At 42.3% G+C, this 24,974-nt stretch overlaps 1 protein-coding gene across 2 annotated transcripts in view; it reads left to right on the top strand.

Moving 5' to 3' along the window:
* The window catches only part of LOC141142525 (serotransferrin-like), an 83,238-nt gene that overhangs the window by 9,271 nt on the left and 48,993 nt on the right, over window positions 1–24,974 (top strand). For both annotated transcript variants that reach the window (XM_073629258.1, XM_073629257.1), the window contains 7 exons: window positions 6,420–6,519; window positions 6,596–6,772; window positions 14,624–14,786; window positions 15,086–15,150; window positions 17,600–17,757; window positions 19,783–19,969; window positions 23,557–23,705. In XM_073629258.1, the coding sequence (XP_073485359.1) occupies window positions 6,420–6,519; window positions 6,596–6,772; window positions 14,624–14,786; window positions 15,086–15,150; window positions 17,600–17,757; window positions 19,783–19,969; window positions 23,557–23,705 (999 nt within the window). The remainder of the gene's footprint in view (window positions 1–6,419; window positions 6,520–6,595; window positions 6,773–14,623; window positions 14,787–15,085; window positions 15,151–17,599; window positions 17,758–19,782; window positions 19,970–23,556; window positions 23,706–24,974) is intronic.

Here is a 24,974-nt window from a genome sequence, read left to right as displayed (position 1 = left end):
TTATGGTTTACGAAGGCAAAGATAGTCACGTAGAGCCGACAAACTGCCCTGACTACATAGGAAGTGCTGGCAAGATAGTGTGGGACTTGGTGTCACCCTTATTCGGAAAGGGGTACCACTTGTACGTGGACAATTATTACACGAGCGTGCCACTTTTTAGCCACCTTTTTGATCATCAGATTTGAGCATGTGGCACCGTGCGACCTAATCGCCGGGGCTTTCCCCAGCAGCTTGTAGATTCCCGTCTTAGGCTGGGGGAGAGAGCCTGCTTGCAGTGTAATAACTTGCTCGCTATGAAGTGGAGGGACAATAAGAATGTTTTCATTCTTACCTCCCTTCATGCAGACGCGACGGTCCAAATTACTACGGTGACTGGTGTTGTGGAGAAACCCCTCTGTGTCCACGAATATAACCTTAACATGGGAGGGGTGGACCTCAACGACCAGTTGTTGGCGCCGTACGTAGTTGCCCGTAAGGCCAGACGCTGGTACAAAAAAGTGTCTGTTTATTTATTTCAATTGGCTTTGCTGAATGCTTATGTGCTATACAGAGCTTCAGGACGGACTGTATCCTTCCTTAAATTCCAAGAAGAGATCGTCAGAGCCCTTCTGTTTCCAGACGGTGCTCCACCTCACCATCCCCAACCAAATGCAGTAAGCCAGCTGCATGAGAGGCATTTCCTATATGTCCTCCCGAGTACCCCTACCCAGCGAGCCCCCCAAAAAAGATATCATGTCTGCAGCAAGCGCGGATTTAGGCGTGACACCCGGTATTATTGTCCCTTCTGTCCTGACAATCCTGATCTTTGCATTGGTGAATGTTTTGAACGCTACCATACACTAGTTGAGTATTAGCGTAGGGTACAGCACTGCACAGACTAGGACACACTTTCACAGGGTCTCCCAAGATGCCATCGCATTTTGAGAGACCCAAACCTGGTACCAGTTAAAAAAGTTAAAGTTACAAAAAAAAGTGTAAAAAAAAAAGAAAAAAACACAAAAAAATATATCAAATAAAAAAAACAAAAATAGTTGTTGTTTTATTGTTCTCTCTCTATTCTCTCTCTCTATTCTATTGTTCTGCATTCTATACTGCAATGTTTTATTGTTATGTTTTTATCATGTTTGCTTTATAGGTATGCAATTTTTTTATACTTTGTTTTTTTATTGTTAACCACTTTTTTATTTTCAGGTACGCCATTCAGCTGCAGAGCGGATTTATTTATCTTGACAGCAACAGCGTTTGCTCCCACGATATATAAAGCCGTGACTCCAGCGCTGTCGGAGGTGATTTCACCACCACAGTTACATACTTCAGCATATATGCCGAAGCGTGGGGGCAGCAGTGGGTGGAGGAGCGATTTGCTCCTGCCTTTTGCGGGAGGATGCCCCCATGCTTCAGCATATATATATTTTAGGTAGGCACAGGTTGCGTTAAATGTTTTATTTTTTACTATTTTTTTTTTTGTATTTGCTTTGCAGGTATGGTAAGTATTACTGTTATACTGTAATGTTACTTTGTTTTTTTGTTAACCATCATTTGCTTAGCAGGTACGCCATTCAGTTGCAGCGCGGATTTATTTATCTTGACAGCAACAGCGCTTGCTCCCACGATACATAAAGCCGTGACTCCAGCGCTGTTGGAGGTGATTTCACCACCACAGTTTCATACTTCAGCATATATGCCGAAGCGTGGGGGCAGGAGAGGGCGGAGGAGCGATTTGCTCCTAACTTTTGCGGGATGATGCCCCCATGCTTCGGCATATATATATACGGTGCATGTATGCCCATCATTAGAAGTGCATGGATGAAGGGAGGTATTCTAATGGTGGGCATACCCACCGATCAATATCTTTTTTTCGTTCGGCCCACAGGCTGCATGGAAAAAAAGTTTACAATATATGCCCAACAAGGACCAGCAACGTACTGGTATGTTGCTGGATTTTCAGTGGTTATACCAGAATGATGCCTGCAGGTTTAGGTATCATCTTGGTATCATTCTTTTCAGCCAGCGGTCGGCTTTTATGTAAAAGCAATCCTAGCGGCTAATTAGCCTCTAGACTGCTTTTACAAGCAGTGGGAAGGAATGCCCCCCCCCCCACCGTCTTCCATGTTTTTCTCTGGCTCTCCTATCCCAACAGGGAACCTGAGAATGCAGCCGGTGATTCGGCCAGCTGACCATAGAGCTGATCAGAGACCAGAATGGCTCCAAACATCTCTATGGCCTAAGAAACTGGAAGCTACGAGCATTTCATGACTTAGATTTCGCCGGATGTAAACAGCGCCATTGGGAAATTGGGAAAGCATTTTATCACACGGATCTTGGTGTGGTCAGATGCTTTGAGGGCAGAGGAGAGATCGAGGGTCTAATAGACCCCAATTTTTTCAAAAAAGAGTACCTGTCACTACCTATTGCTATCATAGGGGATATTTACATTCCCTGAGATAACAATAAAAATGATTACAAAAAAAATAAAAATGAAAGGGGCAGTTTAAAAATAAGATAAAGAATAAAAAAAAAATAAAGAAAAATTTTTTTTAAAAAAGCACCCCTGTCCCCCCCGCTCTGAGGGCAGTAATTTTAGCAGTAGACCTCCTCTGTAAATCTAAAGTGGTAACCTGTAAAGGCTTTTAAAGGCTTTTAAAAATGTATTTAGTTTGTCGCCACTGCACGTTTGTGCGCAATTTTAAAGCATGTCATTTTTGGTATCCATGTACTCGGCCTAAGATCATCTTTTTTATTGCATCAAACATTTGGGCAATATAGTGTGTTTTAGTGCATTAAAAAGTTTTTTCCCAAAAAAAATGCGTTTGAAAAATCGCTGCGCAAATACTGTGTAAAAAAAAAAAAATGAAACACCCACCATTTTAATCTGTAGGGCATTTGCTTTAAAAAAATATATAATGTTTGGGGGTTCAAAGTAATTTTCTTGCAAAAAAAAATATTTTTTTCATGTAAACAAAAAGTGTCAGAAAGGGCTTTGTCTTCAAGTGGTTAGAAGAGTGGGTGATGTGTGACATAAGCTTCTAAATGTTGTGCATAAAATGCTAGGACAGTTCAAAACCCCCCCAAATGACCCCATTTTGGAAAGTAGACACAAGTTGCGGGAAAAAGACAAATTAGTTTTTTTAGGTTTTTTTTTTGCACAAAGTTGTCACTAAATGATATATTGCTCAAACATGCCATGGGAATATGTGAAATTACACCCCAAAATAAATTCTGTTGCTTCTCCTGAGTACGGGGATACCACATGTGTGAGACTTTTTGGGAGCCTAGCCGCGTACGGGAACCCGAAAACCAAGCACCGCCTTCAGGCTTTCTAAGGGCGTAAATTTTTGATTTCACTCTTCACTGCCTATCACAGTTTCGGAGGCCATGGAATGCCCAGATGGCACAACCCCCCCCCCCCCCCCAAATGACCCCATTTTGGAAAATAGACACCCAAAGCTATTTGCTGAGAGGTATAGTGAGTATTTTGCAGACCTCACTTTTTGTCACAAACTTTTGAAAATTGAAAAAAGAAAAAAAAATACATTTTTCTTGTCTTTCTTCATTTTCAAAAACAAATGAGAGCTGCAAAATACTCACTATGCCTCTCAGCAAATAGCTTGGGGTGTCTACTTTCCAAAATGGGGTCATTTTGGGGGGTTTTGTGCTATCTTGGCATTTTATGGCCTTCGAAACTGTGATAGGTAGTGAGGAGTGAAATCAAAAATGTACGCCCTTAGAAATCCTGAAGGCGTTGATTGGATTTCGGGGCCCCGTATGAAGCTAGGCTCCCAAAAAGTGCCACACATGTGGTATCCCCGTACTCAGGAGAAGCAGCAGAATGTATTTTGGGGTGTAATTCCACATATGCACATGGCATGTTTGAGCAATATATCATTTAGTGACAACTTTGTGCAAAAAAAAAAAAAAAATTGTCACTTTCCCGCAACTTGTGTCAAAAAATAAAATATTCCATGGACTCAACATGCCTCTCAGCAAATAGCTTGGGGTGTCTACTTTCCAAAATGGGGTCATTTGGGGGGGTTTTGTGCCATCTTGGCATTTTATGGCCTTCAAAACTGTGATAGGTAGTGAGGAGTGAAATCAAAAATTTACGCCCTTAGAAATCCTGAAGGCGCTGCTTGGTTTTCAGGGCCCCGTACGCGGCTAGGCTCCCAAAAAGTCCTAAACATGTGGTATCCCCATACTCAGGAGAAGCAGCAGAATGTATTTTGGGGTGTAATTCCACATATGCCCATGGCATGTTTGAGCAATATATAATTTAGTGACAACTTTGTGCAAAAAAAAAAAAAAATTGTCACTTTCCCGCAACTTGTGTCAAAAAATAAAATATTCCATGGACTCAACATGCCTCTCAGCAAATAGCTTGGGGTGTCTACTTTCCAAAATGGGGTCATTTGGGAGGGGGGGGGGGTTGTGCCATCTGGGCATTTTATGGCCTTCAAAACTGTTATAGGTAGTGAGGAGAGAAATAAAAAATGTATGCCCTTAGAAATCCTGAAGGCGGTGCTTGGTTTTCGGGGCCCCGTACGCGGCTAGGCTCCCAAAAAGTCACACACATGTGGTAACCTCATACTCAGGAGAAGCAGCTAAATGTATTTTGGGGTGCAATTCCACATATGCCCATGGCCTGTGTGAGCAATATATCATTTAGTGACAACTTTTTGTAAATTTTTTTTTTTTTGTCATTATTCAATCACTTGGGACAAAAAAAATAAATATTCAATGGGCTCAACATGCCTCTCAGCAATTTCCTTGGGGTGTCTACTTTCCAAAATGGGGCCATTTGGGGGGGGGTTGTACTGCCCTGTCATTTTAGTACCTCAAGAAATGACATAGGCAGTCATAAACTAAAAGCTGTGTAAATTCCAGAAAATGTACCCTAGTTTGTAGACGCTATAACTTTTGCGCAAACCAATAAATATACGCTTATTGACATTTTTTTTACCAAAGCCATGTGGCCGAATACATTTTGGCCTAAATGTATGACTAAAATTGAGTTTATTGGATTTTTTTTTAACAAAAAGTAGAAAATATCATTTTTTTTCAAAATTTTCGGTCTTTTTCCGTTTATAGCGCAAAAAATAAAAACCGCAGAGGTGATCAAATACCATCAAAAGAAAGCTCTATTTGTGAGAAGAAAAGGACTCAAATTTTGTTTGGGTACAGCATTGCATGGCCGCGCAATTAGCAGTTAAAGCGACGCAGTGCCAAATTGTAAAAAGTGCTCTGGTCAGGAAGGGGGTAAATCCTTCCGGGGCTGAAGTGGTTAAATGTGGCTATTGCTGTGTACGGCTATGGTACACTATGGGGGTGCAGCAGCTGTACGGCCACAGCCACAAATCCTAATTAGACAGGCATGTAGATGCAGGTATATGGCTGCCGAAGACAGAAAGTGTGAATTTGGGGCCACACAGCTACACTTGCACACCTGTCAAATTAGGACCTGCAGCTGTGTTCATACAGTCGCTGCATCCTCATATAGTGACAGCGGGATACAGCCTCACAAACAAACCTCTCAGTCACACTGTATGGGCCAGAGAACCCATGTGAATGAGCCCTTAATTTTTAAATTATTTTTTACAATTTTTAAAAATAATTTTTTACTATTTTGTAAAATATTTTTTTACAAATTGATATTATTTTTTCACTTATATAATAATTATTTTGTTTTACATTTTTTTTTACAATGCTGTTGGGGGGGAGTTTGGTGAAATATCAGCGGTTTAAACAGACCTCTGACATCTCACCTTTGAGAAAGGAACTGAGGACACAGATTCTTCAATTCCTTTCTCACTGCACTGCAGATGAATTAACAGGACACAGATGCTCCTATTCATTAATAAACTGAGAAATAGCAAATACAGTTTACTAAGCTTCAGTTATGAACGAACACAGTGACTGATCAGTACCGATCACTCACTGTGTTCATTCAGAAAAGGAAGGAGCCGGTAAATTACATATTTACCGACCCCTTCTCCATCCTGAACATCTGCCACAGCAACTGGGCGGGAGAAGGAATTTGGCAGCGCTGTGAAGGGGTACACAGCAGGGGGAATCGGATATGGGCAGTACGGGGGGGAGGACAATTACAGGAACAATGCCCTATGTGCCTCCCTTGCAGCCGCTGAAGGCTGGCGGGAGAGAGAGGTGGAGAAACCAGCTTTTAGCTGCTGCAGGGAGCAGAGACACACAGGGCATTGTTCCTGTAATTGCACCCCACTGCACTGATCCCCCTCTCTGTCCTGCCAAGATCCGATTGACCCTGCTGCCCCCCCGGGCCCCCTTATGTACTTGGAGGACCATTGGTACCCCCTTTATTGGCAGCCCTGTTGGAAACTCAACTTCAGGACATTTGACCTGTTTTGTGTTAAAATTATTTTTGATGCTTAACTTGTGTGTCTTCACAGGGCAATAAGGCTGATGCAGTGTCCCTTGATGCAGGGGATGTCTATACTGCTGTCAGACTTTATAACCTGGCAGTTGTAGCAAAGGAACAACATGCTGAAGGTAATATATTTGTTTTAGGATTGTGTAAATGTCGCCGCTTGAAACCACAGACATAGTAACAATGTTTTTTCTGCAGGAAGCTGTGTGTTTGCAGTGGCAGTGGCCCGTCGTGGTACCCTGAGTATTAATTACTTAAAAGGGATTCGTTCTTGTCACAATGGGGCCAGATGGACATCAGGATGGAATATTCCTCTTGGATTCCTGCTTTCCAAAAACTTACTTTTATGGGATGAAGAGCAACCCTTAGCTAAAGGCAAGAGCAATATAACTATTTCTATTAAGGCTTACTGTATATAGAATGATTTACTTACACGTAATCTGTAAGGTCTACCAATCAGCATAACTGTATTTAAACATTGACTGAAAGTGAAGTGAGTAAATGAGAATTTCACCATTTTTAGGCATACTTTCCTTTGCAATTTTATTATTATTATTTAAGTGAACCTGTTGCTTCGCACTGCATTGACTAAGCACAGGCAATACAAGAGTTTGCTTTAGCTTTGCTCTATATGGGCAAAACACAGGTTTACTGTATGTTAGTCTCAGAGAAAGCCCCACGCTTTAGAAAATAAACAAAGCTATGCACACAACAGGAGTTCTTAGTCCACTCATATATTATTTGTATACTAAAAGTTTTCATCTGAAGCAGAGCTCTGATTTTAATCTAATTCCAAGGGTCTAAGGTGCAACTAAGCATGAGAAATATACAACTGGTAGTTAGTAGGACATAAAACCATAAAGAAATTTGACAGATTTTTGTTCAAGGTCCAGTTTGTGGTGTATGCACACAGTGAAGGAAGTTATTTTGTAGCAAAAAGATATTCATTAACCTCCCTGGCGGTATGATTATTTCATATTTTTGATGCTGAAAGTGGTACCATTATTTTGCATGGAAATTTGGCGTTTTATATTGTAGGCCTGTAATTCTTAGGAATAACACACTTAAATCTGTCCAAACAAGAGTCTAGTAGACATCCCAGGTATGATAAAGTTTGAAACATGAAATCATAAATTATAATATAATAAATAACTATAAATAATTATACCAAATAATAATATAATAATAATAAAAATTATTCAATAATGTAATCAAATCAAAAACACTGAAGTTTGCTCAGTTGCAGAATTGTCGCTGTCATTACTTTTCAGTGTTTGATGACGGATTTCCCCACAAATCACTATCGCTCAATTCTGCAAGTGATTCTAATTTATTATTGCTGTTTTCTAGCTGGTCTAAAACCATTTTTGATGTAAAGGAATGGTTTTGGTTGCTATAGACAATCTCCAGTTTCCAGGCAGAAAGAACAGTTTTTATAATATAAAACTGCATGCAGGCCACTGGAGAAACCACTAGGGACAAAAGGGATATGAAATAATTTCATACAGTAATGTAATCTGTAAGATTACAGTATACCGTATGTATTGTGTGTGTTTCACTTTTTGAAGTTGGTACCGTTCTCCGTCCCCGTGCGTCGCAACGCTCACAGGGAACGGAGCATGGCTCCGTGATGAATCGAGCGGAGGACGAGCCGCTCACACTGCGGGGAGACATCGCAGGATCCTGGGGACAAGGTAAGTAAACTCTTCCTGGATCCTACGATGCGATCCCGAGTCTGGCTCGGGGTTACCGCTTTTGGTTCTGAAATTCCACCCCGAGCCAGACTCGGTAATACCACCAGGGAGGTTAAACTAGTTACTGTTTTTCATATTGATGCTGTAAGGCTTGATTCACACTGCTGCAACAGCAAAGTCATACAACTTTGCCTGCGACTTTGCCCTGCAACTTTCTGCTGACTTCATCCGACTTGGATGCTATTTAGGAACCTGTGCAAGGGCTGTGATCGCACCAAAGTCAGACCAAAGTAGTGCAGGAACCTTTTCTAAAGTCAGAGTGACTTGTGTAGTATCAGTTAAAGTGTAAGTAAACCCTCCTATCGTTTTCAGCCAAGGAAGCTGCAATCTTGGCCTCTGTTAAATCTACAACTGCCATGATGCTGCACATGTGATCAGTTATGACACCAGCCATTGGATGGTTTGACAGTTTGGTTGAAAGCACAACCAATGGGAGTGTTACATTTCCAGCACGTACCGGGAATGAAACTGTTTTATGGATGGGGCGACAGTAAATTCATCTTGTCTGATCCAGACCAACTCCCTGCCTTCTTCCTCTTTTTGGAGAAAATAGATGTGCCAAATTGGTTGGACCCGCCTGATGACCGCTCCAGACTGCAAGGACGTGATCCTCGCCCACAACGTTGCAGACGCCTGAGATCTGGATCGACCTCTACGGAACATAGAACATGTTGGCCTACCTCACCGGAAGATTGACTTGAGCTGTAATTACTGCACGCTGTTCTACTTCTACTGCACTTATTTACAGCAGCACTCAGGACCTGCAAATGTTGTCTACGCCCGTTACTGGTTTGCACTGGAAGCATTTTTGGTTTGTTTTTTCCTATAGAATGATCCACAATTGGTCCACGACCGATACACTACCTGCCCAGACACCACATGGTCCTACAGTGTAATGGAATTTTGGACCCTTTCTCTGCTCTTCGCTGGTGTGTTATTCCCAGCTGGGGTTTAACAGAGCCTACAAGACTACAATGCTTACGCTACCTACATTAGCTCCATTAGCGGGGAGCGCCCCCAAATTTTTGCATACTCTATTACTCTACTCATGCCTCTAGGCAATAACGCAGATGCTCTCACTGCTGGTTATCCGGATTTACCCCCTCTCCCCCACTACCCACATGGAACTGCTGTTCCCCCTGGGTGGATGGGGTTGCAGATCATGCTACGGACTCTACCTCATGACCTATACAATGGGAAGCTCTGAAAGCTGTCTTCCGAGGAATTTTTATCCAGATGGAGGCTCGCTTGAAGAAGGAATATTCGGCAGCTATAGTATCTGCAATACAAAAGCTTCAAGCTTTAGAAGCCCAACACAAACGTGCTCCAATGACGGAGACTCTCACTGAGGTCTCAACGGCTCCATCCCAACTCAGGAAACTCTATGAGGCATCAGCTTGTACTTATGTGGACAAGATTGCCCTACATCAATATCAATTCCAAGATAAATGTGGTAGACCTCTAGCCTGCTCCATACATCCTAACCCGTCTTCTGCATTTATACCTCATATTCAAGCCTTATCTGGAGATTTTCTTATCGCACCCTCTAAGATATCTCTAGCATTCAGAGATTTCTATCAATCCCTTTACAATATATCTCCAGATGGCCTTTTAGGCTCCCCTTCCATTTCTGTTACTGATAAAATGTCCTATATTGAGGAAACGGCGCTTCCTACCTTAGATGGCGACACTATAGATGAACTTGAGACGTTAATTTCTGTAGACGAAGTCACGAGGGCTATAGCTGCCACGCCTTCTGGTAAAAGCCTGGGTCCTGACGGCTTTACCACTAAATTCTATAAAGTATTTGCCTTCCTACTGGTCCCCTTTTTGACTACAGTGTTCAATTCCTTATCAGAGGGCTCCATGTTTCCTGCGCAAACACTTGAAGCCCACATAGCCCTTATCCCGAAACCAGGCAAGGACTCAACTCTGTGTGCAAATTATAGGCCTATATCACTAATAGGTATAGATTTAAAAATATTTGCTAAGATACTAGCCAATAGACTGCAGCCATTGATGCCCCAACTGATACACCTAGATCAGGTGGGTTTTGTGAGTGGACGCGAAGCAAGAGACAACACTCTGAAAACGTTACTTTTGACTGAACACGCCCGTACCCACAGCATCCCCTATGCCTCCTAACAGTCGATGCAGAAAAGGCATTTGATTGGGCCAACTGGCAATTCCTTCGAATGTCCTTGATGCAAATAGGTCTAGGCCCACATATGCTGTCACGCATTATGTCCCTCTACTCCTCCCCATCTGCCACAATTTGGGTAAATGGATCCTTGTGCCCTACGTTCTCCATCCATAATGGGACGCGATAGGGCTGTCCTCTATCACCTCTCCTTCACGTTCTTGTTATGAAACACTTAGCAATCGCCCTGCGCAATAATTCCAATATTACAGGTATCTCAGTGGGCCCTATCCATTCTAAACTAGTCCTTCTTGCCGACGGTTTAATACTATTTGTGACCCAACCGAGATTGTCCTTACCTCAGATACTGCAGGAATTTGCGAAGTTCGAGGAGGTGAGCAACTTTAAAGTGAATCATAACAAATCGGAAATCCTGAATATCTCACTGTCAAAAGAGGCCCTTCGACAAATCTCGACTGTATTTCCTTTTAAGAGTGACTCCGCCTCCATCCGTTGTCTTGGAATTCACGTACCCTCAGATGTGACCCAGTTGTTTTCCAGAAACTTCACTCCTCTCCTTCTTAGAACTAAGACAGACCTTTCAAACTACGGAACCAGGCGCCTATCCTGGCTAGGCAGGGTGAATGTTTTAAAAATGGGCGTTCTCCCTCAGTTCTTATACTTGTTCCAAACAATACCTATCCACATACCATCCTCTTTCTTCAAGAAGCTCTGCCAGATGTTCTCCAATTTTATCTGGAAAGGGGCCTGACCAAGGATACGTTATGAAACACTTTTACTCCCGAAGGCTCGGGGTGGAGCTGGAGCTCCAGATGCCTCTATCTATCATAGAGCAACAATACTCACGCGTATACTCGACTGGATTCACCATTCCCCTCTGGGTCCAACTAAAAGGTCGTATAAATACGATCGACCTCCGCGCTTTGCCGTGGACGCCTGCCGTACTCCTGAAGGGCGCATTGTTCCCTAGTGACCTCACTCGCCAAACGCTACAAATCTGGAATTGACTGCTTTCCTCTAAAGTCATATGTAAGCCACTGGGACCCATGAGCCATTTTTTGGGACTCCGGCATTTCCGCCGACCATGCATGGGATGGAATTTGGACCTGGGTGCAGAGAGGAGCATTGGCGACTTGGTCAAGTTCTTCGAAAAGATCCTACCTTAACTGTGGACACTTCGTCCTAATCGTCCTCTCGTCACCCAACACAATGGCTTTAATTCAGTAAAGTCAAAATCCTGGAGAAAGAAACTAAGCTGGATGACCGCACTCCAATGCAATTACCTTTATTCCAGGTAATAAAAGCAGAACATCAACAGCAAAAGGTGGTGAACTAAGACACAGCTAACGGGTTCCACACCGGAACTGGTGCTTAATCACAGCTATGATTGGAGTGCGGCCATCCATTTCTTTTTCCATGTTCCTGTTTCAAGCAGGGCTGGCACCCATCTAATTGCAGAGGCAGCTGAGTCATGGGATAGGTGATTGTCCTGGAGCGGTGTGGTTGCTCGATTTCAAACTCGCATTTCAGTGCGAGTTCGGGGGGGGGCGATTTGAAAGACACCTGTGCGGGTTCATGCACAGATGTCTATTGAAATCACCATCAAAGTCATCAAAAGTAGTGCAGGAACTACTTTTGGAAATCAGTGCGGCACCACAAAGTCAGCATCGCACCAATTGGCTGGCAATAGGCTGCGATTTGGCATGCGATTTGACACGTTAAATTGCGCCTATGTGAACGGGGGCTAAAAGCCTCTTCTGTGCCCCTCCCCAATTTAATTTAACATTGTTAATTGGTCTTGACTTTCCATTAAGTAATGGCTAAGCAACAACATCCATTATTTCTCTGTCCGAAAGGCTAGAACCCCCTTTTCTCTCTAAGTTGCAGATTTTCCCTCACTTCCTGCATGGTGAAACCATTGCCACGTTCTGTAACATCTCACCCAAGATTCACATATTTTTTCACTTGAATTGAAAAGGTGTGATTGTTCAGTGAACACATTGATAAATTGACCTAAGCTACAATTTTGAAATGTACAATAGGTTCAAGTTATGAACGAGTGAGTTTTAAAACTCAACTCCATTCAAATAAAAAATCCACCCTGGCAGTGGGCTCTTCCTCCTTGGAAGGGTCCATTGCTTGTTTAGTATAGGGGTGGAGGATTAAAGGAGTTGTAAAGTCAGACTTTTTTAATCTTAATGCATTATACGCATTAAGATTAAGGATGAGCTCAGGTGTGTTCGCAACTAGCACGTGCAGAGCCCGCCAGGCTGTCGGCACCGCACAGCGCTAATCACAGACAGTGAGACATTTTCACGATGTGCGGCTGCAGAGATCGAGGAATGTCTCACTGCCTGTGATTAGCGCAGTGCAGTGCCGACTTCCTGGTGGGCTCTGCACGTGCTAGTTGCGAACACGCCTGAGCTCATCCTCAATTAAGATAAAAAGCCTTCTGTGTAAAGCAGCTGACCTCAGCCCTCCTAATACTTACCTGAGCCCCATCTCTGTCCAGCGATGTCCATGAGTGTCTCGGTCGTCCGAAACTCTCCCTCCTGATTGGCTGAGACACAACAGCAGCTCCATTGGCTCCCGCTGCTGTCAATCAAAGTCATTTAGCCAATCAGGAGGGAGAGGGGCACAGCTCCCTGTCTGAATGGACACAGGGAGCTGTGACTTGGCTCGGGTGCCCCCATAGCAAGCTGCTTGCTCTGGGGTGCTTTATCAGATTACCGCTAGTACTGCTCAGCGCTAAACCTTTCAGCTTTCAAAATTAAACATCAAAACAGCATCACAGATGTCAATACACTAAATTTATTTATATACTATACGCTCACTTTATTGCTAAAAATACTCTGAAATTCAAGACGTAGCTGGGTGTAGTAAGATGTCCACATGGGTGTTCTATCAGATTACCACTACCCGTCAGATCATGAAATGTTTGGGACGCATAGCGCTGTGGAATGCATAGCGCATGTGCAGTAAGTATTTTTTTGGTCGGAGCGTCACTTCCCTTACACGATCTGATGGGTAGTGGTTATCTGATAGAACAGGGGAACTCAACAGGAGGGAGGGGCCAAGAGCACAGAAGTGGGACCCGAGAAGAGGAGGATTCGAGCTGCTCTTTGCAAATCCACTGCACAGGGGAGCTAAGTATAATTATTTTATTATTTGTATTGAAAAAAAAATAGACTTTACTATCTTTTTAAGCCCTGGTTCACACTGAATGCGGGTTTGAAATCATGTGATTTCACATGATTTCAAAGCCACACGTCAGTGCGACTTCAGTAGCGACTTGGCTGACATCTACCCAAAAGTAGTGCAGGAACTACTTTTTCGGCACCACAAAGTTGGCATCTCACTGATTTGAACAGTTCCATCGCCGACAATGTGACTTGTCATGCAATTTGACCTGTCAATCGCATGACAAGTCGTACCGGTGTGAACAAGGTTTAAAGTGATATTAATGGCTTTTTTTTTTTTTCAATAACAAACATTTCATACTCACCTGCTCTGTGTAGTGGTTTTGCACAGAGCAGCCCTGATCCTCTTTTTCTCCGGTCCCTTGCAGCCGCTCCTGGCCCCTTCCTTCTGCAGAGTGCCCTTACAGCAGGCAGCTTGCAATTGGGGCACCCAAGGGAGGTCGTTCTCAAGTCGCAGCTCTGTGTGTCCATTCACACACAGAGCCACGGCTCGGCTCCGCCCTCTCTCTCTACTCATTGGCTCACTGGCTGTGATTGACAGCAGCAGGAGCCAATGGCTTCCGCTGCTGTCTCAGCCAATGAGAAGGGAGAGTCCCCAGAGAGCCGAAGCTCTCATGCCCAGCTCTGGAGGAAGATCAGGCCCAGGTAAGGACTGGGGGGGCTGGGGGGGCTGCTACATAGAGGAGGTTTTTTACCTTCATGCATAGAATGCATGAAGGTAAAAAACCTTGAGCCTTTAGAGCTACTAGAATCACTCCAATAGAGTCCCTTAAGTGCTGCGACCACTATGCCCCCATCCCCTATAGTCATTTCTGTAAACTGGCGCCGGTTGCTAATGCCCCATATTGTATGTGATGACACCAAGTCTCTGCCCGCAGACCAGAGCTTTGGGCAGAGAAGGAGAGTCGGCCGGCCAGAGTGGGGTATAAGGTAAGTGATACAGCCTGCTCTGAAATTCCTCAGACATAACAAGCTATTAACCCTTGCAGTGCATAGGAAAAGGGCTAACAGGGTAGATTTTTCTTTATTTTAATGGATTTGGAGTTTAAAATTGGTTTTTGGATTACCGTATATGCAGATTTTATCCAGACCCTGTTTTTTTCCTTCATAGTTGTCAGTACATATTTCAATGTAAGCTGCATTCCTGGAATCGGAGTCTCCACCCCAAACCTGTGTGAACTATGCCAAGGTCCCAAATCCTATGTACGAGAAAAGAACCACTTCTGTGAGACCAGCAGCAACGAACCTTTTTCTTACTCTGATGGTGCTTTCAGGTACAATGGGCACATTTTGCAGAAAATGTGGATTTATCACTGACCTCTGTCATTAGAATAATATAATTTCACAGCAAGTAGTTTTGCTGTGAAGATATCAAGAACATTCCTGTGAGTTAATGGAACATATATAAAATTTGTTTATTATTAAAAAAAAAAAAAGAAATGATTGATAAAATCAATAAAAATCTGTAAATCAGATATTGCACATCTCAGAGTTGCAGTGCACAATGCATTGAATACAAAGGATAGATCTTATAGCTTTAACATCGGTTGTTTGTTATGTTTGCAATGTGCAGGTGTCTGAAGAATGGAGCAGGTGATGTCGCTTTCACCGATCACTTTGCTATAATGGATGTACCTGGTAAGTTTCATATACTTTTGTAAAACAAATATATATTAAAACACCTCTTTTGTTTCATTTTGAGCTCTTGCCCAATGAAGTCCCCGCTGCCAAAGCATTTGCATACTATTTTTAATTCTTATGATCTGTAATATTATTTTTTAGCTGGTCTCACATTTGGGATGGAGGTAGAAATGTATATATTTAAAGGAGAAGTACAGCCAAAACTTGTTTGGCTGTACTTCTCTTGTGGATCACAGGAGTGGAGTTCGTTCTGCACTCATGTGACACGTTTTCAGCAGACAGCAAGCTGAAGCCCACTGTCGGCTGACGTCACAGAGCCAGTCCAGGCTCGAGAAGGATCTCGACCTCATGGGCAGGACCCGCCCACATGTCTGGACCGGCACCCAGCTCAGACTTTTAGAGAGACGCCACCAGATCTCTGCTCAGGAAGCCCTGAGAACCTAGCGATCGGCAGTGTTTGATAGCTCAGTTCTCAGTGTTAGGCTAAATTCACATCTATGCATGTTGCTTTTCAGCGTTTCTGCAGTGCTTTTTTTTGTGCTTTCTGCGTTTTTACTGCGTTTTGCGATTTGTGGTTTTTTTTAACATTCACTGTATATAGCTGGTTGCTAAGGAGCGGGTCGGGAAGCTGGCCGCCGTGTCCTTAGCAACAGATGAGTCATCAGCTGTCAGCAGGCTTTCCCGCTGACAGCTAAGTGTAAAAAAAAAAATTGCTGGCTAAAAAAATTCACAAATAAAACGGTGTGGGGTCCCCCCCAAGGACTATACCAGACCCTTCAGCCATGCATGAATTTGGAGGGGATACCCCCTCGCCAAAATGAAAGAAAATGGTGTGGGCCCCCCAAAATTCATACCATATCCTTACCAGAGCACGCAGCCCGGCAGGTTAGGAAAGGGAGGGGATGACTGAGCACCCCTCCTGAACCATACCAGACTGCATGCCCTCAACATGGGGGGGTGGGTGGTTTGGGGCATGGGTCGTGGCCATCCAATGACGTCACCCGGAGAGCCGGCCCCTTGTGACGTCACAAGGGCCGGGCTCTCCAAGTGACGTCATCGTATGGCCATGCCCTATGGCTATATAAGAGATGTCAGACAGAGAAGGAAGACAGCCTTAGGACAAGAGTGGCCTTCCTTGCCGACAGTGGCGACAAAGAAGAAGACAGCACAAGAAGAAGATGGCACCGGGAGAAGACGGCTCAGGGAGAAGACGGCAGCGGGAGAAGACAGCTCAGAGCTATTTTTTTAATAAAGGACTTGTCAAAAACTGACTCTTGTTTTTTTTTTACATTTCACTGCTTCTTGGGGTGAATGGGTAGGGGTTACGATGTACCTAATACCCATTCACATAGGGGGGGCAGAGATCTGGGGGCCCCTTGTTAAAGGGGGCTTCCAGATTTCGATAAGTCCCCCCACCCGCAGACCCCAACAACCATGGCCAGGGTTGTCGCGGAACCCCCCCTGCTCCAAAGCACCCACCCCCAGATGTTGAGGGCATGTGGTCTGGTATTGTTCAGGAGGGGGTGCGCGCGCTCATCCCCTCCCTTTTATGACTTGCCGGGCTGCATGCTTGGATAAGAGTCTGGTATGGTCCCTGGGAGGGGGACCCCACGCCATTTTTTTTGTGAATTTTTTTAGCCGGCAATTTTTTTTTTCCATTCAGCTGTCAGCGGGGACAGCTGATGACTCATCGGTTGTTAAGGACGCGGCAGCCGGTTTCCCATCCCGCTCCTTAGCAACCAGCTATATACAGTGAATGTAAAAGAAAAAGAAGCACAAATTGTGGCAAAATCACGGTAAAATCGCTGAAAAAACGCAGTACTTGTGTTTTGGATGAGGGTCCATTGAAGTCTATTACATGCAAAACGCTGCATTTTGCAGGGAAATAAGTCCCTGATCCTTTCCAAAAATGCAGAGGCACAAAAATGTATTGATGTGAACCTGTTCCATAAGAACCCATGTTAAAAAAAAAATGCATTAATGCAAACTGCAAAAAGCATCAAAAAACGCATTCGTGTGAATCGAGCCTTACACAGCACATCACTCTACTACTTTGGATTGTGAAAATGCGCCAGGTTTTGTGTGTTTTTAGCACAAGCTATAGCTTGTTTTTCTTTTGGCATTTTCGACTTACACAGGGATTTTAGACAGCTTGGGTGATAGATTGGGACAGCGAGGGGACAAATAGGAGGTAGGTAAACAGTTTTAAGGGCTCATGCTACTTTGAAAGAGGAATAGGGATATACCATGCTTTTTTTTTTAAATTAGGCCGTGGGGAGATTTCCTTGTATAGAATCGTGGATGTTCATAATGTGGGTGTGTGGATAATTGTTTAGGTATCTAATCAATCTGTTATGAGCAATCAGATCCCTGTTTGTATGGTCAGTTATATTTAATATAGCAATATAAAATGTTGTCAAACTATGTTTTTTTTACTTTTATTTAGATTCAGAACTGGATCAGTTTGAACTTTTATGCCGTGATGGATCCACTGCTAGTCTGAAGTCCTACAGAACGTGTAATTTGGGACAGGGACCCAGTAAAGGGATTGTCACAAGATGGCACATGCAAAGAGTGACTAAAAAATTTCTTACTCTGATTCAGGTAATGTTTTCTGTCTTTGAAAAAATGAACACAGATATTTCTATGTAATGTACACAGCAGCACTCAGATCTGAATCTTACAGTTTCTGTTTAGAAATAAATGTTTACTTTGGTTTTGTATAGAAGGGAAGTGTTGAGATTTTATTGCTGCCTGTGTCCCCGCTGGTGATACTAATGCCTGGTACACACGATGAGATTATTGGACGAATAATCGTCTGTTTTTTTTTTCACATGCTAATCTCTGATCGAACCTTAAGATTTTACCAAAGTTACAAATTCTCGTACAACAGAATAAAAGTTCGGAAGTGATGGAATTTGTTGTAATGTATTTGTATTGCATTTTCGAAGGACAACTGTACTGATTAAATGAATATCGTACGATCTGGCATTGTACAAATTTTTTTTCCGTGCATGCCCGATCCGATAATATTGGATGAACCGTCATGATTGGCTCTCGAAAGCTCTGTACTGACGATCCAGTTATTATACTATCGGTTCTAAAGCGTTTTTTCCGTACGATTTTCTGATCGTGTGTACGGGGCTTTACTCTCTGATTGTTGCTGTGATAGAAGGTGATGGGAAATCCAATATGATACAGATATCACTGGAATAGGAGGTGACGGTAAATTTTTCAACTGGATTTTCCTTGAGAGTTTGTCACTCACCTCTTGTTGTGTAGTAGAAGTAAAGAAGATCTCGCCTAATGGAGTACAGGTGAAAAAATAAAAAATTTAATGGGCTTTAACCTTTTTCTATTTTTTCAAATGTTACTGTAAAAAAAATTATCTAAGGGCTAGTTTACACTTGCTTCAAAACAAGGTTTTGGACAAGCTTTTTCAAAGCTCTCTGAATACCAGTAAAATGCTCCTGTCACTAAATAAAAAGGTTAGCTTACAGTCCTGTTTACACCTTGCTTTTGCTTGGTGCTTCGATGGAGCTTCAATGAGGCTTTGGTGGGGCTTCGATGGGGCTTTGGTGGAGCTTCGATGAGTCTTTGGTGAGGCTTTGATGGGGCTTTGGTGGAGCTTCGATGAGCCTTTGGTGGGGCTTCGATGGGGCTATTTGGGGCTTCGATGAGGCTTCGGTGGGGCTTTACTGAGGCTTCAAGTGAGCTTTGCCATAGACTTCTATGGAGGCTTTGAAGACGCTTTGAAGCACCACCAAAGCAATATGGGGTATAATTTTTGAAGTGAAGCCAAAGCAAAGCAAAAGCAAGGTGTAAACAGGACTGTAAGCTAACCATTTTTTTTAGTGACAGGAGCTATGACTGGCATTCAGAGAAAGCCTTGTTTTGAAAAAGTGTAAACTAGCCGTTAATGTGTGTTGAAGCTGAAGCAAGTGTAAATGAGCCCTAACATTCCTGTAAAAATACTTCTGTAAAGTATTACACTTGTTAATGGTCCTGATGTTCTTAGAAAACCTGTTGCTAAAGCAATTGACTGTTTGTAGGCTTTTCTTGATCCTACATATGTGATGTTCTTTGTGCCTGGATGGTAAAAAGATGTGTTATAATATCAATGACATTTCCCAGGGTCCTTTGCTCTTATCAGGGCCCATCATAGCTCAACATGTCTCCTCCTCCATTTACCCCTAACCCTCTCAGTTCCCCTGTCCGCTCCTCCTCTCTTTAGCCTCTGCTGTACTGCAGTACCCTCGTTGCACTCTTCTCACGCACTTTGAATAAATTCTATAATTCTGTGTAACCTCTACCCAGAACATCTCAAAGCCTATAAGGTTAAAGAGGGATTAAACTTTCCTAAGTTATAGGTGACACTCGGCAAGAGAAATAAAAATATTTGCCAGCCATAGTTAATTTCATATATATATATATATATATATATATATATATATATATACATATATATATATATATATATATATATATATATATATATATGTGTATATATATATATATATATATATATATATATATATTGTTCTTTACTGTATCTTCATTATTCCTTTAATTTCAAGGTAGAACATATTTTATATTTCTTGTTAAATATATGACATTTTCTCTGCTCAGAATTTGTTTGGAAGAAGCGGGAGACAAAATAGGCGCCTTAATCTCTTCTCTTCAGAGCCTTATGGGGGACAGAATCTCCTGTTTCTTGACTCCACACAGGGACTACAGGTAGTGGAAGAAGAATTGGAGATGACTGCAATACTAGGACTGGATTATGTGGCTCTCCTAAGGGGCCTGGGTCATGAAGGTGGGAAACAAGCCGAGCTTGGAATAGTTTGGTCTCTTACCAGATGTTTAGTCCGAAACAGATTTTTCGCATGAATGAGCTGCACATTTTACTGATGGTCAGAAATATTCTTTTACTGAAATTTATTGAATTTTTCAATAGTAGAGAAGGTAGAAACCTTACATTGTCACAATGGTGATAAAAGATATCAATACACATTGAACAGATAATCTTCCCCAAATTTAGGGCTAGGATGGAAACTATCCTATAACACAGTAAAATTGGATTAGAGCAAAGCTTATAAGGAGTCCATTAATTAGAGGTAAGCAACAGTTTGAAATGTTAAGGGTGAACATTCACAGAAAATACTTCAGGGCAATCAAATCAGTATCATGTTTACCAATCTGTTAGCATCCTAGTGATTCTGTAACCCAAATAAATAATTAGAGCAAGAGGCCGGGGCAGAGAAACAAAAAACCCCCCTTTTAGGGAGGGGTGAAGGAAATAAGCGATCAAGGCCTCTGTTGCTCATCTGGAACCCATAGAGATCCTACAAAGAAGGGATTTGTAAAATGAGAAAATAGAAGAAGAAGAAGAAAGGGAGAAAGAAGAGGGAAGGAATCCCAGGGGTTCTAGGCTATGTCACATAGAGCCATCACATTTCAAGGAAGTGGGAGGTCATTTGAGAAGGAGAGAAGTGGTCTAACCAGGGTTGCCATAGGTCAGAAATATTCTATGGTGTCAGATTTGCACCATTTTAATTCTCACCCATTTACATACATTCCTCTGTTGGTTGCCCATCGAGTGTGGCTGATCCAAATTAGGTGGTCACAGACACCACAAGTAGCAACATTGGTTGACAATATTAATTAACCTTTTTAAAACTGATGTGTATTACGAAAATAGGAGATTCCCCCGAGTGGGATTTTAAATTGATGTGTATTACATGTCTTCCGTCATGCTTGATCCAACCTTTTAAATAGTGCTTACAGTTTGTTCCTTTCTTTACGTATAGACTCTTCTGAATGTAGAGAATATTTGTATTATTTACCTGCTGCTAGTTTTAATTCTTATGATCTGTAAACTTATTTTTAAGACTAATATCACACTTTGGATTGTGGCAGGAAATTAAAATGCACTTGGTGAACCGAATTCATTTTGAGGTGCGAGCTCTGGAAAATATGTATGAAACTATGCTAACTTGTAAAGGGAGTTAATTTAACACTTGTAATGTTATTGTGCTGTGTGTTTATTCTCCCCTCCTTGTTGGCATAGTCTTCTCTTCTCTTTTTTTGCTGGAGATAATAACAGGGGTTGGAGTTAGGAAGGCAGTTATGGAAAGCAGTCAGCCTCGTGAGGAGAGGATGTAAGAGTTGGCATGGACATTTTCCCCTTTGCGTGCCCCCTCTCTTAAAGTGTTACTAAACCCAGTATATGAAAATAGTTCATCCACCCCCCACCCCCCCCCCCCCCCCCCACAGTGCCCACAGTTCATAAATCTTTTTACATTAAAAAGATTGCCACTATATACCTTTTTGAATGATCTGTATACCACGGTTACATCATAAACTGTACAGTTTCTTCAGTGCTGAGAGTTCAGGAAGGTGGAGATTTTCAGCCTGTATACACACCCACATGTGTGATGTCAATATCATGTGACCTGGCTATCTCTGAGAACAAGAAACTGTTCTCTCCATCATAGCAGTTGGCTGCCTTGCCTGTTCTTTCCAAGGTAGACATTGCAGGAGGGGGAGGATCTATGCATACAGGATAAAACAGCCTTTTTACACAATGCAGATGATTAACCCCTAAAGTTTCACAGTGAGTATAACACGGATGCTATTCTGCATATACAGACAGATTTTACTATTGTGGGTTGAGCAACACTTTAAAAGGTTGGGATTTCATCATTATAGACTTGGTCTGGGATTATAAACCAATCACGTTTGAGTGTCTCACTCCTGAGGAAGAAGAGAGAGACAAATAGCACTCTTGTTAAATATGGGAAGAGGCTGCAGCAGTCATGGAGTAGTCTCCACTGTTGTTATTATCATCATAACCTGGAAATATTCTTGCATTATTTGAAAGTCAACAAAAGCTGTTTCTTGCATCCTCTGTCTCATTTCTATTGTACACAGAATAATGGAAATGGACCTTGTGGCAACATAGCATGGCCTATAGATACTGGAAGGGGGCTGGAATGGTAACGCACAGCCAGCTCAGGATAGGAATGGTGTTGGCCAGGTGATGGTGGGTTCTGATGGAAGGGTGATTGGAATGGTCCAAGATACACCCTTCCGCTGCAGCTGGGCTTTTGAACCTGGTCCTCAGCTGTAGAATTAGCCTCAGTAATCTGGCATGTAACCATAGTATTAGCAAGGCCTTGTGGATAGACATACAGTATAAAGTATGAGGCTCTTGTCTTTGCCTGTGGGAGAAATGTATTATTGTGTGTGTATTGGGTAGCTGGTAGGGGAGCTTGAGTTCTGCAGTTTCCCTCCTGAAATGCATCTCTCTCCACCCTGCCCTCTGGTCTACATGCTAGAAACACATATGCATCCCATATTAGGTTGCTCCCAAGGCAGACAGAAACAATAGAACAATGGGATACAGCCACACCTCAAATGATCTAGTAAAAAGTCTACAACAGTTTCTGAGACCAAACTCATACAGTATTCCAGCAGTTGGAAAGGTGGAATTAATTTATCTTCATATATTTCTTGAGGGATATTTTTCAGAAATATAACTGTCCCAAGTGAAAGAGCCCCTTTATTCTTTCAACACAAAAAACGTATATAAGACCCAGGATAACAGGGGTAACATGAAATGCTGAGTCCAGTGTGGTTGTACAGTGAGTTTGGTTAGTGCAGACCCGACTGGGGTTCTCAGTCACCCTGTGCCCCTAATAGACACAGGATGACTTACACATAGGAGGGACCAGAGAGCTGGACCAGGAGTTTTCAGAGCTCTTTAAGGTAAGCTGGGTTCCACAAGCCCCCGGCCCAAAGTAACTCCCGTCACAGCATCTATGCAAGGAGCTAGAACCTTGCTCAGCTCAGATAGTAAATTTAGAAATAAATCCTTCCCTTGTGTACGCTTCAAAGTAACACCACATCTACCTCTGATCGCTAAGGCACAGACTGTTTACGAAAGCTTGCACCTCCAAATATATGCAGTTAGCCAAAGGCACCCATAGCACACAAACAAATATGAAGATTTCCATTTAAATTTCACAGATTTATTAAACACTACTATAAAAAGAGAAAATATTCAATAAAAAATACTCACAAAACTGACTTCACTGCCTTGCCCCCCCCCCAGTACCAGATTTCACAGAAATGTTTTGCTGGGATATACTTGGTATTTATTTTTGTATATATTATGGAACAATTAGGGGCATAATTCTAAAGTAGTGAATATGATTTTCACCAAACATTCACTGATGGTGAAACAATCATGCACCAGGATGCAGTAAATGCCTGGTAAAAGTCAGATTAACTTTATAAATATGCCTCTTAGTGTTCATATATGGTTGACATGATTAATTCAAATAGATAATATCTTGGCTACACAAAGGTCAGAAAGATGAGATAACATATCCATTTCAGGTATTTCAATGGATCACAGTGTTATACGTTGGTGCTGTATCAGTTCAGCTGAGCTAAGAAAATGTGAAAATTGGGCACTGAGTGTGAGGTCAGATCCACTGGTCTGCGTCCAAGCCACTTCCCTAACTGGATGCATTGAGATGATCAAGGTAAGAACTTACCATCATTAAGGCAATGTAGGTGAGAATAGTCCTTTATTCACTGCAATAGTGGAAGCGTTAGTTTTGGAGATGACAGAGAGACGGAGGACAACACAATAAATCTATCATGTTTCTTAACTTTAAAAGAGAGAGAGATAGAGAGAGACAAAAAGGTAAACTTTTATTTGTCAGACATTCTAAATAAATGTAATTGATTGAAAAACATTTGTGTAGCCTAAGTGGTAAGGAGCTGGAATGTGGAGACATTTTTTAGTTATAAATGAATTAACTTATTGTTCTGGTACTTCTATCGCAATGTTACAGAAGTAGAGTTTAGTATGTAATATTAGTTGTGAGGCTACAGTCCATATATTTACATAGCTATACTAAGTCATGCTATATTAAATTGTTGGCAGAATAATTGTAAAAATCAAAATATACCTGCTTGCAGTGTGTCAAGATATACCACATCCCCACACGTCTTGGTGTGGGGATGTGGTAAAGGTGTTTACTGGTTAGTCTTACCTAAAGATAAATGAACTGAGACCAGGATTAGGAGCAGATCTCTCCAATTTGATCATTATGAATATCTGCAAACGTGTGGCAATTCAAGCCATAGGGTTTGTACCATTATTGTATATCTGTGTTAAATTTTGATCCTTTCCAGGCAGCCATTTTTAAAGTCATTCAAGAAGATTCATGTTACCAGATAGAATACATACATCAAAGTATTGCAGCTGCTGTTCTCTTCTTATGTACCAGTGCTGAATACTTGCACTTAGTGTTTTATCTATTAAAGCGGAGTTCCAGAGTTTTTTCAGACCCTTTTGGTATGTTTTCTTCGGTACTTCCGTCCCATGGCGCCACGGCCAGGTACGTCACTTCTGTGGTTTTTTTTTTTGTGCCCTCCTCCTTCCCCTCTTTGCCTTTTGGGACCTGTGTGTCCCAGAAGACAATGGGACCATTTAGAAAGCACTGCACACTTGCAAATGCGCAGTAGGAAACAGGCTGTGAAGCTGCAAGGCTTCACTTTCTGTTTCCCTTAGTAAGGATGCCAGCGCCTGCCCCCGGAGCTGATGGATGGGTTGGCTTTGGGTACAACATCGCAAGCTCCCTGGACAGGTAAGTATCCATATATTAAAAGTCAGCAGCTACACTATTGTAGCTGCTGACTTTTATTTTATTTTCACCCAGGCTGGAACTCCGCTTTAATTATTTGTTTTATAGCATATATGGTGTCCTGTGTTATTGTCTCATCCTATTTTGGTGGTATTGTTT

This window comes from Aquarana catesbeiana, linkage group LG01, assembly GCF_042186555.1.
Source record: "Aquarana catesbeiana isolate 2022-GZ linkage group LG01, ASM4218655v1, whole genome shotgun sequence".
Classification (NCBI taxonomy): domain Eukaryota; kingdom Metazoa; phylum Chordata; class Amphibia; order Anura; family Ranidae; genus Aquarana; species Aquarana catesbeiana.
Note: the sequence above shows the minus strand (reverse complement) of the source record. Positions and strands in the feature narration are given on the sequence as shown.